At 41.2% G+C, this 18,963-nt stretch overlaps 1 protein-coding gene across 5 annotated transcripts in view; it reads right to left on the reverse strand.

Moving 5' to 3' along the window:
• Ipcef1 (interaction protein for cytohesin exchange factors 1) overlaps positions 1-18,963 on the reverse strand; it is a 158,885-nt gene that overhangs the window by 88,237 nt on the left and 51,685 nt on the right. For 4 of the 5 annotated variants that reach the window (XM_029482790.1, XM_021174271.2, XM_029482789.1 and 1 more), the window contains exon 2: positions 11,509-11,555. In XM_029482790.1, the coding sequence (XP_029338650.1) occupies positions 11,509-11,526 (18 nt within the window). In that variant the 5' untranslated portion in view covers positions 11,527-11,555. Of the gene's footprint in view, positions 1-11,508; positions 11,556-15,345; positions 15,364-18,963 lie in introns of those variants that run through there. The other variant, XM_029482791.1, reaches the window with a different exon arrangement.

Raw genomic sequence — 18,963 nt, forward strand, 5'->3', positions numbered from 1 at the left:
GCCCATTGGACTTGCAAACTTTATATGCCCCAATATAGGGGAATGCCAGGGCCAAAAGAATGGGAATGGGTGGGTAGGGAAGTGGGGGGGCGCTATGGGGGACTTTTGGGATAGCATTGGAAATGTAATTGAGGAAAATATGTAATAAAAATATTAAAAATAAAAAAAAAGAACCCAGGGGGAAGACCAATACATAAACAGAAAAGGAGTAAAAAAAATTAAAAAAAAATTTTTAAAAGCCTCTGAGGAAAACTAAACAGGGATACCCTGAGTCAAAACTCAGGAGAAGAGTGTCATGGGAATGAGGGAGAGACTCCAGAGAGACCCAGAGAAAGGGGGACCCAAGCCATCCAATTTCGTTGCTTGAAAGGAAAATGTTCATTGACGAATTTCTGCGTTATTATTTTTCTCATCGTGGTGACAAACTACCTGATAAGAGAAACTAAAGTGGGGAGGGGCTTATTGGGCCTACAGTTTCAGAAAATACATCGTCACAGAGAAGGTGCAGCAGCTAGGTCTGGAGCAGCAGAAACTTGGAACTGTCACTTTAGGCCAGAAAACAAAGTTCCAGGACAGGAAGCAGGCTCTTGCCCTCAAGGCTCTCCCTAGTGGCCTTTCTCTGAAGGGTAGGCCTTGTGTCTCAATGATTTTACAGTTTCGCCAAACTATGACTACCTGGGGACCACATACATGTTCAGCACAGGAGCCTGTGGGGGGCACTTCTGATTTAGACCATCCCAGGAATCTTGACTATCTCACCCTCATACTATGTGGAACCACAAGACAATTTCCAACAGGTTCCAGGATGAATGGGGACTAAGAAGCTATACACAGAATTGATGATGACTACAGGGAAGAGGAGCCGTGATCTTACCAGGCAGATTCAAGGCCAGAGGACGGATAAAGCCACGTGCTTTCCATTCAAGCCAAGCCTTCTGTTTAAACTCACTGTGCTAAGTGAGTGATGTATACTTAACACAAATTAACAGAACAGTATAGGATACTCCAGCTACGACATCTGCTGAATTATTGAATGTCATTTCATTCTCCCATTCTTATTTTTGAGATTTTTAAGAAAATAAAATATAAATACTTCTGTCTTCCCAAGCTCCGCCCTCGTCTGCTTCCTTGGTCACTCCATCTTACTCTGCCCTGAGCACCTTTTCATTCCCACATACAATTTAGTATCTTGTTGGGAGAGTTAAACAATAACACTAATGCAAACATATTTCATTATTTCACTTTTGATGGTTTTTTCCATGCTGATACATATAACTACAGATTATTGTCAGTGTGACAATGAATAGATATTCTGTGACTTCTTTATCCAATTGGTTCATAATGAGCTTGTATGTTTTTACACTTGTGTCCTATCAGCTATAAATTCGCAATTAACAACTCTATGTAATTCCCATTGCATATATATATATATACATAGATATATATATGCAATGAGTTGCATATATATAATTACATAGAGTTAATTATGAATACATATATATGTATGTATATATATATATATAGATATAGATATAGATATAGATATATAATTCCTATATATACACACACACACATATATATGTCACTCTAGGCCTGGTATTAATTTGAACTAAAGTTGCATGGTAATACTATATGTGTATCTTCAAGTATTCAGTTATTTTCAAGTAGCTTTCAGAGTGCCCATTTATAATCCCTCATGAAACATACAATTTTTTAAACTTTCTAATATGTTTGTTTATTTATCTATTTTTATTTGTGTGTGGACACATACAATGTACAATGTTGATTTTATCTCATACATTGAGCTTTCTATTTTAAGAAGTATATCTTCCTTCTAAATATTACTAAATAATTTCAAGACCCATTTATACTTTTCATTTTGGAGAAAGGTTTTTGAAAGACTCTAAAACATTTTTTTTTAATTTAGAATTCTACTCTTGATTTGTTCATAAGAGTTTAAAACTGTTAAATGAAATGATAATCTCCTTTTTTTAAATTGTATATCCTAAATTTACTGAAACTATTTTTAATGTGTTTTGAAATTTTTCTTAGTGTAGACTGCTATAACAGAAAACAACAGACTGGGTCACTCAGGAAAAATAAAAAGAAGAAGAGGAGGAAGAACAAGCAAAATGTCCTAGAAGCTGGAATATCTAGGCAAGGTCAAGTTGCTAACAATGAAGATGACCTCTTCCTGACTTGCAGACATCTATGATCTTAATATAACCTCACATGGCAAATAGGAAATTCCTGTTCACCAGATAAAGGCACAACTGCCATCGATGAGGACACCACCCTCGTGACCTATGACCTCTCAACACATCTCTGAACAGCATCCCATTTTGAATTAGATTAGGACTTCGGCATGTGAATGTGGCAGAGAGAAGATACACACATTCTATCCATTTTAAGAAAATGATATTTAGAGGCTGAAGAGATGGCTCAGTAGTTTAGAGCACTGACTGCTCTTCCAGAGGTCCTGAGTTCAATTCCCAGCAACCACGTGGTAGCTCACAACCATCTGTAATGGGATCCGAGTCCCTCTTCAGGTGTGTCTGAAGACAGCTACAGTATACTCATATACATAAAATAAACAAATAAATTTTTAAAGTAATTCTAAAAAAGAAAATTATATTTATATAAAAGTCTTCTTCCTGTTCCCATCTCTTACCTTCCTCTCTAGTGGTTCAAAGATTGCCTCAGCTTAGTAAGAGCTCACCCTGTGACCTCGCTTGAAAGGCTCATGAAGAATCTTGCATAAGCAGCCTCTTACCCAGCTGACTTTAGTTCCTGTGTTTGAGCCTGCCTGGATTTCCTTCCTCCCTAAGATGCCCAGATGTCTAACTGTGGGTAGTGGTTTGGCAACTGTATCCTTGTTTGTTCTATCCACAGCCCTTTTCATACACAGGGAGCCTCAGTCTGTCATCATCACCAGTGAGTGGACCTTCCTTCCCTTTACTGACTGTTTTTCTCCCCCTCTGAACCTGCCATCAAATGCAAACATCTTTCAGATCACCGAACAGGAACCCATCAGGCCCTTGGCTTCAGTAACACCACTGCCTTTTGGGTTTGATTTTCAGAGGTGAAGAGCAAGCTTTTGATCCTAACTATAACTTCTTGTGTTTCTGTTTCTCTTTGTCCATCACTAATGCGTGCTTGAAGAAGACTAGAGTGTTGCCAAGTGTGAACACACAGCCATGTGCTTGGATGGAGGACATAAACTTCATTTACAGTAATCCACCCTTGAAATTACAATTGAAATGTCAACCTAGTGTCTCTTCTTCTGATTGTAGCAACAAACATCTCCTAAATTATTATTATTGAATTGAAATCTCCTTAGTATTGTTTTTCTCTACTCTGCAGAAGTCTCTGGCACTTTAACAGCTCACATCTGTAAATGTCTTTCCTTCTTCTGTACTTCCCCTTGTACAGAATCCTTTGAGACCCTGTCAAATGCCATTTCTATGTGGAGCCTTCTCTGGCTTCGGAAGCCGGGTAATTAGCTCCTGTATAGTTCTTAAATTCTCTCAGTGTTCTGTATTTGTAACCATTGGAACAATTGCTAATGTGTAACCTCGAAAGGTCCTGCCATGTCCTGGTCCACACTCTTATTCACAGATGAGGAACTTTACCACTGTGGTTAACACAGAGATCACTTATAACTAGTGGGTCAGACCAAGTCTTTTGTTCAACGATGTGTTACTTTGCTTCGGTCTCCAATCTTGTTGGCATGTGCTGCTGATGCCTATGTGGTGGGTATCATGATTTCAACGGTTATCAATCACCCTTTGTGGCTCACAGTGATGGATGGGTATGTTATAGTAACACTGCCCACCTGAGGCTCAACACAGAGCTGTGAGTCATTTTTGTGCCCTTTCCCCATCCCACACAGGTGCTCCATCACTGCCCTGACCAGATTTCCTCCCAGTGTCTGTGTAGTCTCTCATCTGTATTCAGTTCCACCGTTGCTACCTTTGCCAAACCCTATCTTGTTCTATCATAAACTCGCAACACCTCATACCCTGTCTCACCACCTACAGTGTAGACCTTGGACAGTCTGAGTAACACTCTGCTATGGCTCTGCTTCAAATGTGTCAGCTCATAATTGGCTCTTGACAGCCAGGCTGAACCTCTGGCTGAGAGTTCAGGACAGGACTCATGTTCTTGCATACATCTTCAGCTCAATGTCTAGTACCCAGCCCAATGTCTGACACACAGTAATCAAAACACCATGTCTTGTGTCTGGTTTTGCTTCCAATAATGGCTGTAGTGTGTGGGATGGGGGGAGGGGGGTTGCATTCCCATGTTCCTGCCAATGGGTAATTTGACAAACATCTGGAAAGCCTCTTGCTGCTGGATTACTCTGGGCTGCAAAATGCTTTCTTATGAGGGAAGCATTGGTCTCATTGGGCAACCTAAAAAGTTACCCCACAGTACATTTCTCAGTCCAAAATTTATAGGGAAAAATGTTGCCCTGACATTAACTGGCATGAAATTTCAGCCCACCTGGAGAATGACCTCAGTTTCTCCTTGAGAGTAAAATGGACTAGTGTTACACACATTTATAGATTTACCCAACATACTATTTTCTCAACTAAACTAAACTCACTCACTCACTCACTCACTCACTGTTCCTTTTCCAGCATGTCTCGTCTGTCTTGTGAACCCAAGACAATCTCCTATGAAGGGTGCCACAGGAACAGAGGTTTTCCTTTCATGAATAGCAATCACCTCCCACAATACCCATTAACCTATCTCTAGTGGTTCTTGAGACTCTCCCAAATGAGGCTCTGTGGAAGCAGATGGGAAATGGATCTCCAGGGTCTGACCTGTGTGTTAGACTCACACAGGGCAGCACTGGCTCTCTTAGGTCAGCTAGGGTTTATGCTGATGTTACTTACAAGGCAAACTGCTAATTTGGTTTCACCTCTTTTCTCTAGATCTGACATGTGAGACTAAATGCCTTACTTCACCCCTAACTACTACCACTTCCCTAGGGCTCACACTGCAAGCAGCCTGGAGCAAGGATGGGTTTCACAGGTTTTTTAAAGACAGGAGTCTGAGGATGTTGACTGCCATAATCACGTTAAACACTAGGCAATACACGCTTTATGAGCAGTGGGCCAATTAAGAGTCTCTTCTGAAGCCACACAGGAAGTAGCAGTGGATATGAGCACCCACACACACCCCACAGCTGAAGCCAGACAGTATCAAAGAAATAACATGATCATAGTGCCAGACACAATGGTCGCTGGAACATGGGCACAGGAGCCCAGGGCCAGACATAATGACCACTAGAACAAAGGAGCCATGACTTGCTTAAGTAGACTTTGTTTCAAGAGAGACCTTACACCTGACATTTTGTCTTGGGCAGTATTCAGTGAAGAAATGTTATTTGTAATAATTCTCTAGGAAACATAGTTGTAAAGCTTTGATCTGAGTTCATTTTAGTGTTTCTTCTCCACAAGAGCCATCTCTGAAGCAAGACCATTTTGGAGCCTTGGGTAAAAGCAATGAACAAGAGTATGAGACGTCAGGTCTGCCTCATCTCCTCTGCTCATGTTATCTCAAAGAGCTCACAGAAAAGCAAATGCCACTGAAATGATCTAAAACCAGAGAGTTTCTAATCACCTCTTAAAGAATGATACATTGACTGATTAATTGATGGCATATGGATACCAAGGAATACAGAGATGAATTCTTAGACATGCTAAACATCTCGCAAGAAGCAATGACCCAGATCCTTAATCATTTTTTCAGACCACTGTCTATAAATGGTGGCTCATTGTTTATTCAATAATCCCTTATTAGAAAAATATTTTTTCCAAGGATTTATTGCCAAGTAAACTCTCGGATAGTTTCCAGTCGGACATAGGAGAAAGGTGATTAGAGGCTGGGAAGATGGCCCACTTGGTAAAGTGATTACTACACAAGCTTGGAGACCTGAATTTGATCCCCAGCACCCGTATAAAATAGTTAGACATGGAGTCACACATCTGTAGTCATAGGGCAAGAGACATGAGATAGGAGGGCCTTCTGGGACTTATTGGGCAGCTGCTCTAGCCAAATGGGGAGGTTCCAGTGAGAGGTTTTGCATCAAAATCTAAGATATAATGCAACTGAGGAAAACACCTGATCTTGGGGTCTAGCCTCCACAGGCACACACACGCACACACACACACACACATACACACACACTCATTCACATACACACACACATATACACATTCACATATACAGACACATACATACTCACATATACACACCTACATTCTCACACACACTCACATACATATACTGCACACACACTCACACACACTGTGCACACACACTCACATACACATACTACCCACACACATACACACACTGTACATACACTCACAGATATACACTGCACACACACTTACCTACACATACCATGCACATGCACACACACACACACACACAGAAAGAAAGAGAGGGAGAGACAGAGAGGCAAGGGATGGAGATAAAAATAGAAAGGGTACAATGAATCAAGGATAATGAGGTCAGCCCGTGAATACTCAGAGCATTCAGAAGCACAGAGGAAGAAAGCAAGCTCACCATAAGTATGCAGTCAAAGGAGACTACCGGTGAGCTGATCACATCAACTGCTTGAAAGAGAGAGACCCTGGGCTTCCAGGCTATGATACAACAATGTAGGCATGCCTGATCCAGGGAGCATCAACACAGGGTAGCAGGAGGACCACCCTGACTGACAAAGCATTGTCACACAGGACCTTGTAAGCCATGTTTTAAAACTGTCAGGTTGATAGGAAGTCTAATGGCTAGCCACCGAGCCAATGTAAGCTCCTAATTGATGCCATGGAGCTACATTTAAGAAACTCCGCTCTATGTCTTTCATTCTCAACTGTGAGTCTGCAGTCACTAATACCACCACCAAAGAAGCCTCCTGCTCTTTATAGTCAGCGGCATCATGGATTTGTGGCGTCCACACGGTTTCTGGCAACAGCACAGGCCATGGGCATCCACTTGGACCCTCAACCGGACCAAGAACATCATTATAGCCCCAGGCAGCAGCACAGGCTACAGACATTAACATGCCCTCTAGAAGCAAGGTAGGCCATCCCTACCCCGACCCTCCTGAACCCCAAAGAAAGAGCCAGTCTAGACAGGAAGCCATTGGAGAGAACTCTTAAACATTGTGATTAAAACATGTAGCCCTGTATGGTTGATGGCTTCTGACAGGGTGGGGATGAGGAAGACTGTTTCTTCTGTAAGGGCTTGCCACTGAGAGTCTGACCAATCTCCAGCATGTACATAGGTAACATAAATTCAACTTGGATTCCTCCTTCTTTCTTTCTTTCTTTCTTTCTTTCTTTCTTTCTTTCTTTCTTTCTTTCTTTCTTTTTCTTTCTTTCTTTCTTTCTTTCCTTTCTTTCTCTCTTTCCTTCTTTTCTCTGGGGAAGGTCAAAGGGGTTGGGGGTAGACCTGGGAAGACTGGTAAGTGAATGTGATTAGGGTGCGGGGATGTGAAACACACAAATGATCAATTAAAAGATTATGTTGGGAGGGGGAAAAACCCTAGTATTTGGGTAGACTGAGAGAAAGAGATAGCCAGGTGATAGACAGCCCAGTGAGAGGAGAGGAGGACCCTGAAGAAGGTATAGTACAGAGAGGGAAGGGAGCGCTTGGTGTGTTGATTACTTTGGTTTTTGCTTTGAAAAATCCCCCTCCCTCCTCCCATTTTCTGTCAAAGAGAAAACAGAATACTGTCCAGTTTACAAATAACCCAGCTGTAACCCAAATGGGCACTGCTACACATAATAAAACCTGAAATATTTAGAATCTAGATTTAGGTTGCAAGCACCATTTTTCATACCAGGCCCAATGAGGATCCCATAAATAGCCAGTCTCCACCAAAGGACGCAATTCATCGGTGCTCAGGACCTAGGGAAGTGGGTCACATGCCACAGTGGTGATGGATACAGCCAGGTCAGAGGTTGTAGAGATGACATAGGAGACCTGCAAGTCACATCTCTCATTTTCCTCTAATACCTGAGAAATATTTTCTAAAGATGTTACCATCTTAATTTATCTGTCTTAATTGGGCCTTCTGTTGCTATGAAGAGACATCATGGCCATGACAACCATTATAAAAGAAAACATTTAACCAGGGCTGGCTTACAGTTTCAGAGGTTCAGTCCATTTTCATCATGGCAACCCACAGGCAGACATGGCACTAGCTAGGTTGTTCTACATCTGGATGTGTAGGAAGAGAGTGTGAGCCACTGGGCCTGGCATAAGTTTCTGAAACTTTAAAGCCCACTCCCACTGACACACTTCGTCCTACAAGGCCACACATCCTACTAATCTTTTCAAATAACAGCACTCCCTGTGAGCCGATGGAGCCATTTTCATCCAAAGCACCACATTCTCTGAAGACAATTAAATCTCTAGTTCTTGCCTAACACAGACCCTAACCGGCAATAGATTCTCAGTGGTTATTAAGTGGATATCTTTTTTTTATTTTAAATTTGCATATACAATTACATTTGGTTATGGTACTTTCAAATTTTGTTTCTCCTTGCCCTTCCTCCCGATTCTCTTCTTCCCACCCCCTCCCCACTTTGAACTTGGTTCCCCACCCCACCTCCACTTCCTCCCTTCCTTTCTAGTTTCCTGTTCTGTATCTTCTTATCTTCCCCCTCCTCCACACCTTTCCCTTCCTCGTCTTTTTCTAGTCTCAGGGTCTACATGCACACTCACACCCACCAACACATACAAGCCTCATCAGCAAAGGCCCATGTAGGAGAGAGAACGCGTAACTGTTTTCTTCTTTCTAAACTTCAGGGAATATTTCGGTGGTGTCAGATGCCCTCTCATGACCTTAACATCCCATTCCTCTTATACACATAAGACAAATTTGTCCCAGTTGAAAAATTTCATCCTTTCAGTGCAAGAAATTAAAGCAAAGCAAGGACCATGTTATTGCTGAAGGCCCTAACAAGACTTTAGGTTTTTTTCCATTTCTCTGTCTGTATAACACATATGCATATGCCTATAGGCACACACATTTTTACAGTTTTCGTGGACTTTGAGGGCTGGAAGGATGGCTCAGCAGTTAAAGGCCATTGCCACCAAGCCTAATCATCAATCCCCAGGACCTAAATGGTAGGAGGAAGAACCCACTGATGGAAATTGTCCTCTGGCTTTCATATGCACACCTTGGATACGTGCTAGTTTGTGCACTCACGTGCGTGTGTGTGCACGCACACACACACACACACACACACGAATAAGCAAACGCCAGAGGAGAAGATTAAGTGCTAAAGGATAGCACAACAGGTAAAAGCACTTGCACCAAAGGCTGGTGACCTGAACTGTGTCCCCAGAACTCACAAAACAGAGGGAGAGAACTGATGTCTTCAAGTTGTCCTCTGACCCACTGAGATGTGTGTGCCTACCTACCTTCCTACCTACGTATGCAAACACAGGCACATGGTCATTCATGTCTTTGTGTGCATGCATACACACACACACACACACATAATAAAAATACAACTAAAATTTTATGTTCTCATAAACTTTGGTTACTCTGAACTCCTGAAACTTCCTCACCATACCTATGATATTCATTTGTTTTTACCCTTCACTGTAGAACCTTTTGCTAATATCCTGTATAGTTCATGCTCTTTCGGATTCTGGCAAAATTCTTCTACTAACACTCAACTTACACTTCTGGAATCAAAAATATCCATCCATTGTATCCAGTGACCACCTCTCCCTCGCCTTCATTTTAAATGGTGACTCTACAAATGTGGCAATACATACCTGACTGTACGGTTTTCATTTTTGGATTCCTGCCCTGCTTGTCAACGTTTCCACTAGCTCTCATTGCAAGCTTTTCCTACTATTTAAAACTAGATCGGGTGTAACGTATGCTCATTGTTGCATGTCTGGAATATGAAGTGATCAGGAAGCCAAGCAGAGACTTTACCAGATACCCTCCCTGCCTATTAGGGGAATGCAGCTTCCAGGACTGTCCAAGGGACTCCTTTCTCATTCACTATTGCTCCAATTCGCCTTGGAAACTACACTCACATGCCCAATATGGCTCCAGGTCTAGGCTCCCTTCTTTTAATAAATCTTTTTTTTTTTCCAGGCAGGGTTCCATACATCCCAGGGTAGGCTGTAACTTACTATGAAGCCAAGGATTACATTTTGAACTTCTTTTGTTTTTTTAACTGTAACCATTGTGTATTGCTAATTTACCTTTTGCACGCTGTTTGTGTATTATGTTTTCAGTCCTTGTAACACTTCTAAGGGGTAGAGATCATTATCCTCATCAACTCCTAGGAGGTAGAGATCACTATTCTCATCTTTTTTTTTTAACTCTGATTTTGGTCTTTTTGTTGTTGTTGTTTTGTTTTTTTTTTTCTTTTTGCTTTCTCAAATGTTATCCCCTTTCCTGGTTTCCCCCAACCCCTGGAAACCCCCTATTGCCCCTCTTCCCCCTGCTTCTATGAGGGTGTTCCCCCACACCACCCACCCACCCACACCTCCCTGCCCTAAAATTCCCCTACACTGGGGCATCAAGCCTTCACAGTACCAAGAGCCTCTCCTCCCATTGATGTCCGACTAGGCTATCCTCTGCAACATATGTGGCTGGAGCCATAGGTCCCTCCATGTGTACTCCTTGGTTGGTGGTTTTGTCCCTGGGAGCTTGGAGGGTCTTGTTGGTTGATACTGTTGTTCTTCCTATGGGTTGCAAACCCCTTCAGCTCCTTTAGTCCTTTCTCTAGATCCTCCATTGGGGACCCCAGTGTTTGGCTGTGAACTTCTTATCCTCCTGCCTCCACCCCCTTAGTACTCGGGGCGGGGGGGGGGGGGGAATGTACACCACAATGCCCAACTCCTGTGTTGCCTGGATTTGAACCTAAGCAACTGCTCTACCAACTGAGCTGTAGCTCCAGCACCTGCATATCACTTCTGCATCTATCAAGAGATCATTAGATGTGCTGAAAGACACACAACTTACAGCCCCATGCCAGTCCACATCTGCTTCTATGACAAATGCCACATCCCAACGACAAACTCACTCATTCTTCCTATATCAGTTTATGCATACACATAATACTTTTGCTCAAGGAACATACATATTTCCGGCAAACAGACAGCTATGGTTTTTAAAGGAATCCATAACTGAGATATAGTTATTAATAGAAATTGTCCTATAAGAGTTGATAAGAAGTTTCATAGTATCTTATTTATCATCTTCTTAAAACCTAGAGAGGGGTTTTCTTCATTACATGGTTGTATTCCTTGATCTCTGAACAGCCAGAGCTCTTAATGCTTAGAGGCCATAAAACGGCAACCTGATAACAGAATCATTTGATTCCACTGAAGCTGATGATGTGGAGGACAGATGGGAACTTAGGGTCAACTCGTCTTGTATTTTAATTATTCATCAAAATGGGAATTTCTAAAGTCTACGGTCTTCCGAAGGGTTCTCACATGGGTACTTACATTGCCTTCTGTGGCCATAATTGATGCCAGACTGCCAGAAACAGAAGCTGGAAGAGAAAAAATATTTTCACTTAAGTGTAGGCTGATACTGCTTATGAAATCATCTGCCTCTTTATGTAGAGGGAGAAGGTATTGTCATTATGATTGATAAGCTTCACAGTAACGATAATTCATTAATTGACTTTTGATCTCAAATTCAGCAAATCAATGTCTTAAAGTTAAATTTATAAAATAATTCACTTTTGTCTAAACATTATCAGTATGTTTGTGGCAATGAACATGGCATATATGTCTTAGCTACTTTGCTGCATTTGGGGGTTTGGGGGTTTTGAGATAGGAAAACATGTTGCTCTTTGTGAAGAACAGTATGGACATGTGGGCAACATGGAATTACTGAACCATTGCTTCAAATGTCATAAATGCAGCCAGCCCCTCAGAAAGCCCCAGCTGCAGTACCAAGAGAAGTCATTTTTCACGTACCTACTTTGTAGTGGAGTACCTGAAAAAAAGAAAAAAAAAAAAGGCACTCTGTGGCTTTGAGAAAAGCAAATGAAAACAGAAGGGGAAACCTGGCCTCTCAGAAGCTTGCTGAAGTACCAGAAGCCACTGACATGGCTGAAGGCGGGGCATTTCCTAACCTGCCCCGTCCCGTGACACCTGCTCAGATCCATACCCCTCGCCCCATCAACCTGATCTCTTACCACAAAGGTCTCTGAACATGAAGACTGCCACCACTTCTTTTGCAATTTGTATCTTTAATACTTTAATCTATTGTTAATAAGCTTGGTAGTGTGTTTCATTTGGGTATATTTATGCAAATACACTATTACACCTTGTTTTGAAGGTGCTCTCCCTGGGCCCAGGGACCCTTCCTCTCCTCTCCAGCACTGGACTTACAAGCACATGCCACCACAGCTGGGACATCCATATCTGTTCTCACAATTGAGCTAGGGGCATCATATTTTTGTGGCAAGCATTTTTTTCTCCCCAGGACTAGTTATTTTTTCTATAAATGCCATAGTTTCTCATTTTCTTATGGTTGAATAAAATTCCATTGCATATATTCACTGTGCTTTCTTTATCCTTTTATCTGTTGGGAGATATCTAATCTGACTTCATTTCTTAGTTATTGTGACTAAAGCCACAATTAGGCACAGATATGCACATGTCTTAGGGCACTTCAGACTTATACTTGATGCAGTATGATACTAATCTTAATATCAAAAATTCCATACTTTTATAGATACAAATAAGACATTTATTTATAAAGGGCAAAAGAAAAACAATCAAAAGACTGACACTTTAAGCACCTAACTTTCAGTTTACTTACAAAAGTCACAAACTAGAGAAATTGTCTATGTGTTTAGTACACACCAATAAGAAAATAATAAAGTTACAGAGGAAAGACTGAAGGGAAATTCAAATGACCTACTGTCTTAGTCAGGGGTTCTATTCCTGCACAAATATCATGACCATAAAGCAAGTTGGGGAGGAAAGGGTTTATTCAGCTTGCACTTCCAAACTGCTGTTCATCACCAAGGAAGTCAGGACTGAAACTCAAGCAGGTCAGGAAGCAGGAGCTGATGCAGAGGCCATGGAGGGATGTTCCTTACTGGCTTGCCTCCCTTGGCTTGCTCAGCCTACTCTCTTATAGAACCAAGACTGCCATCCCAGAGATGGCACCACCCACAAGGGGACCTCCCCCCTTGATCACTAATTGAGAAAATGCCTTACAACTGGATCTCATGGAGGCATTTCCCCAACTGAAGCTCCTTTCTCTGTGATAACTCTAGCTGTGTCAAGTTGACACAAAACCAGCCAGTACACCTACCCTTAAGTACTAATAGTAAAAGAAGTACAAAATAAAACAATTTGATTCCAGTTAAGATTAAGTGGTGAAATCCCTCTGTAGAGGTAGAGGAGGCCTGGAGGAAGACAGCCATTACAGATGTGCTAGACAGCTGTTTGAGAATATAACAGGGATAACAGTAATTGTGTAACAACTGAGACTCATTGATACCTTTCTGTGTGACATGGAGTACCCTCAGCACTACAATGCCTGGTAGAGAAAGAGTTTTGCTAATTAAAACATGTGTTGAAATATTTGGGTTTTTGTTTGGTTTGGTTTGGTTTTGATTTTGATTTTTGCAAGACAGGGTTTCTCTGTGTAGCTCTGGCTACCTTGCAACTCACTCTATAGACAAGTCTTGGCTCAAACTCAGAGATCCACCTGCTCTGCCTCTCGAGTGGTTGAACAATATACAGAATTCTTACCAGTTATACTGGCACATCGGTGGTTCCCAACACTCTAGGGGCTGAGGCAGGAAGATCACAAGCTACAGGCCGATCTAGGCTACATAATCATATTGTCTCTTTAAAAAAAAAAAAGATGATTCCATTATTTTATGCAAGAAAAATAACTTTAGAGGATGGAGAGGTGACTGGTTGGTTAAGAACACATGCAGCTCTTGCAGATGACCCTGGTTCTTTCCCAACAGCCATGTAGATCAAGCTGACAACAATCTGTACCTCCACTCCAGGGAATCCAAAGCCCTCACCGGCCTCTGCAAGCACCTATACACTGGCCATCCATCACCCCACAAAAACAAGTAAAAACAAATCTTTAAAGATACATATCAATGTAGTAAGAGAAAAAAGTCTGAATATATTTTCAGAGAAACAGAAACAAAAAAAAAATGCCTACAGTGATTATCCATGGGAAATGGAATAGCCGATCATTTATTTTTATTGTCTTCGTATTTACTTTCTATAATAAGCTTTTATGTGTAAAATAATAATGTTGATAGAGACTTCTATGAATATTTTATGGACTAAGGCAACGTGATTTTAGCATCCATTGATTGAGAAAATGCATCATAAGCTAAAGATAGTTTGAAGTCAGCAACACTTTTAGGTAAAGAGGAAAAAGCAATGTAGACATTAAGAGTAGATATTTTGGATTGGGCTAAAATAGAAGTAAAGGCAGTTTGGCATCTTGCTGATTGTATGAAATCTTGGGTAACTGACTGGCTTGGGGCCTTAGACTCCCATCTATTGAGTTGCCTAATCTATAATCCTTTCTTGGGGTTAGACAAGCACTAAATGATGACAGGTACAGCTGAAGGCATGACCTAACTCATCATAAAAATCTCACAAATCATTGTATTGTAAAACATATCCATCACTTAAGAAAGGATGAGTTAGTGGTCATCTGTGTGAACTGTTTAGTAATATATAATTATTATTGATTTGAAAGCTTTCCTTACTCATTCTGGAAGCTTATTGGACTCTTCTTTATTACAGTACAGCAGCCCACTTTCTTGTGTTTCTTAAGTATGTGTTATGTCACCAAACTCTCTGGTAAGTTTTCTGTGCCAAGAAATATAATTAATTATCAGAGCTTCTTATTTTAAAAATACTATTACTCCCTTCTTAGATGGGGAAATTTAGGCAATTGATTAGGAAGTTTGTGTCTGAATTTGAATCTAGATTTCCTTTTCATTCAAAGTCTTCCCCCACCCCACCCCACGCTACCCCACCCCACACACTCTGTCTTCACTCCCTCCCTCCCCCACACACAGGATTTTGCTAAGTTACTAGGTTGTCCTAAAACTTGCTCTGTGTTACTCTGTGTTACTCTGTGTTACTGCCTCAGCCTCTCAAGTAGCTGGAAGTAGAAACTTGCGTCAATAGGTTCCCCCGCCTGTTCTATCCCAGTGACCCCATGTTTCCCATGGGGTATTGTTTATGATGGTCACAGTGTTATACCATCATTCTGTGGATATTCCTGTACCTGAGTTGATACAGAGACCAGCAAACACAGTGGCCAAGACCTACTCTTCTTTGTGCCCAGCTGCCTATGCTGGTGAAGGACACAGTCTAGGATGCACTGTTCAAAAGCTTCCTTGAGCTGATAGGCCACACCATCAGAAGACTTTGTTCCATTAGAATTCTGAGTCTGCTCTTCAGTCAGATTTCTAGAAACAAACAAACAAACAAACAAACAAACAAACAAATCCTGGAAAAGTTGGGAGGGCATTAGAAACAGTGATGAACTGTCCTTTTCGCTGCTTTCTCTAATACTGGCTTTCAAGGGAGGCACGGCATCAGAGCCACCTTGGATAATGCAGAACATATTGCTTCTGCATGCCACGACTCCTTCCAACTCACTACTCTCTGAAAGGATACCTCTACCTGAGCTTCATCCCCCACCCTACAAGGCTCTTCCTCTTTGCTACAGCCAGACCATCCTATCACAGGACCTGGCCTGGAGATTTAAATGAAAAGGCTGTGTAACCACTAATCTATTTTCTTACGTCTCCGACATGGTCTTGAGATAAACACCAACATTTTGAGACTATCTTACAAGGAAGCTGAATACTCTTTGCTCAGAATTCTTCATTTCCCCATTCTTGGATGTTTGCCACATCTCTCGTAGTCTCCTGAATTGCTTGTCTTTTCTAAACTAAACTTCCTTAAACATATTTGTCCTAATAACAGGCCTTCTATACACACTTAATCTTTCCCCCAAGATGTTCTATACCATCTACATTTTTACTTCCCTCACCAAATGATGCTTAGTCAAGTTCTTAAAAACGATCAATCCCTTTGATGCCATCCAAGAATCTATGCTTTGATCCATGAAGTTCTCTTCTTTGTAATTAGTAATTAATTCTGCAGTTGTTTCTTTACTATATGACATCCCATCATGATGCCTACCTGTGTCAAGTTGTGTAGTGGGTCAGCCTAACACTGTTTTTATTCTAATGCTAAGTGCTGGCCTCCAAGATTTGGAGTCAGCATGTGACCTTTGGGACACCCCCCCCCAGTTAATTCTGATTGATAAATAAAGATGCCAGCAGCTAAGAGCTGGGGAGAAGAGAGATAGGTGGGTTTAGGCTTCTACGGCTTGGAAACAGGAAGAGGAGGAAGGGGAGAGACAGAGACGCTGCCATGGAAGAATAAGAACGTGTAGGAGAAAGAGCCACCAAGGAAGAAGGACATACAGGAGGGAGAAGGAGAGCCACCATATAAAAGGACCAAGAGCTGCTCAATTGGGTCAAGAGCAGCCAAAATAGAACATAGAAATTAGTAAATAGTAATTCGGAGTTATCAGTAGGAAAGTGGACTCTAGCAGCACACAGTCTAGGCAATTGCCCAGTTCTTGTGCTGCTTAAGGCATATTAAAATATAATGGCTGTATGTCACTTTCATCCAGAAATATTAATGGTCTAAGGCGAGAAGGAACCCTGTGTGGAAATTTATAAATTACTGTTTACTACAAAGTACTCTTCACATGTTTATTGATACATCTCCAATCTTTGTGCCCTGGATGTTGCAGTAAATATTTGTTGAATTAATGAGTTGAATACACCAACAATAGTATCACTTAATTATGAATTTCCATATAGAAGCCTATGGATTCTCTATGGATTTTTTGTTGTTGTTTCATGAAATACTACCATCAGGAATGATCCATTACAAATTTTCTTTTCAATCCATAGCTCATGGGTGTGAGACAATACTACTGCCACTCTTTCTTCAACTGAAGAGCAAATGGTAGAAATAAGTCGCTGACATGGGTGCAGTGGGCATCAGGGCCAGCTGGGGATGGATATTCCTGTATTATGCTATCCATAGTCCACCTGTGCCAACGTACAGTCTGGCTGTAGAAGATTATGGACATTTAGTTAATAACCTCAGAGCTCCAGAGCTCTGTTACCTAAGAATACAGGCAAAATCTAAACTGTCTCTACAGGCAGGGGAGATGGCTCAGCAATTAAGAGCACTTCCTGCTCTTACAGAGAACTCAGTTTCCATTCCCACAGCTAACATGATGTCTTACAACTCCAGTTCTTGAAGATTCATTGCCCTCTTCCAGCCTCATGAACACCAGGAACTCGTGTGGTATACGTACTTATATGTAGGCAAGCATTCATACACACTGGAGAGAAATGAAAGTAATCTAAACTCAATTCATGTTTCTCCTTCATGAAAAACAGTCAACCAAAATTGGGGGTAGGAGGATGATAAGACTTGAGTCATCATGTTTCCTAACTGATGGTGAGAACAAGCTTACCAGCCACACTAGAGGACACATGGGCATGTGCTGGTAAAGGTGAACTCATAGCTCCAAGGTTTCAGTGAAAATATTATTGGTTCCACAATGCCTTTCAAAAAAATAGTGAGAGCAAAATTGTTTTGAAAACTCAATCTGAAAATATTGATTTAAACAAGGTACATACAAGTGAAAGAACTAAAGGAAGAAACACTATTGGTATGGTAAATAAATTTTGCATTATCAAATATTTTAAAAATGATTAAAACCCTGATGAGAATGTCATAAGACACTTTTGTGAATTTGTTTGTTTGTTTGTTTGTTTGTTTGTTTGTTTATAAAGCAGAAGGTGGTCTCTCAGGGATTAAAATCACATACTATTCTTTTAGAGGAGTTCGGGCCCAGCACATTAGTCAGTTCATGACCCTCTCTACCTCCAGTTTCAAGGGATCCTACACTCTTTTCTGGCCTCTGCAGGCACCTGAACTTCATGTGCACATACACCCAAACAAACACATAATTTAAATGGAATAACTCTTTTAAAAATATTTTTAATGATATTCTGTTAACAATCAAAGCAAAGCCTACTTGAGCGAGCAGTCTGCTGATCATTAATCATAATTGTGACAACTCATCATGATATGTGGCAGCTGGCTGGTAGAATCTCAAAAGGAATCCTTCAACATCGTGCGAGAGGAGGCTTAAAGAATGTAAGTGCTCGATGAAGGGGTGAAGTGTTGCACAGTCACCTTCCAGACATGATGGAGCTGAGCTCTGAAGCCATGATTTCCAGCATAGGACAAGCACAAGACTAGGTCCATCAACATTCCTGCATCAAGAGAGGGGGAACTCAGAGGGCAAAGCTCCTCTTTGAGATTCTATAGCTACTTACCAATTGCTAGAGAGAGGCCCCACTCCTCCATGAGGAGCTAGAAGCAGTCCATGGTTTCCAGAAAACGGATAGACAATTTCTTAAGTGGTGTAGGTGCAGGCGAGTTACCCATATTCCTTTAAATAACTCTCCTTTATGTGCCTACTGTAAATAGCCCTGATTAAACTCACTGGTTCACCTACATAAAAATGAAGAACCAGAGAAGTAGAAGTGGAGTCAGCTGAGAAGAAGAGGTTCATTGAGAAGGAGGAGGAAGCAAGAGAGGGAAATGAAGTTGAACTCGGTCAGTATGTCAATATCATAATGGAGTTATTATATAAGCAATATATGGAAATAAAATTGTTTTAAAGTGTCCAATGCATTTTACATACATGAAAACTATGTTTAAGTTTTCACATATGGGGCCTAGCAAACATATAAGTGGATGCTCACAGTCAGCTATTGGATGAATCACAAAGCCCCCAATGGAGGAGCTAGAGAAAGTATCCAAGGAGCTAAAGAGATC

This window comes from Mus caroli, chromosome 10 (assembly GCF_900094665.2).
Source record: "Mus caroli chromosome 10, CAROLI_EIJ_v1.1, whole genome shotgun sequence".
NCBI classification, from domain to species: domain Eukaryota; kingdom Metazoa; phylum Chordata; class Mammalia; order Rodentia; family Muridae; genus Mus; species Mus caroli.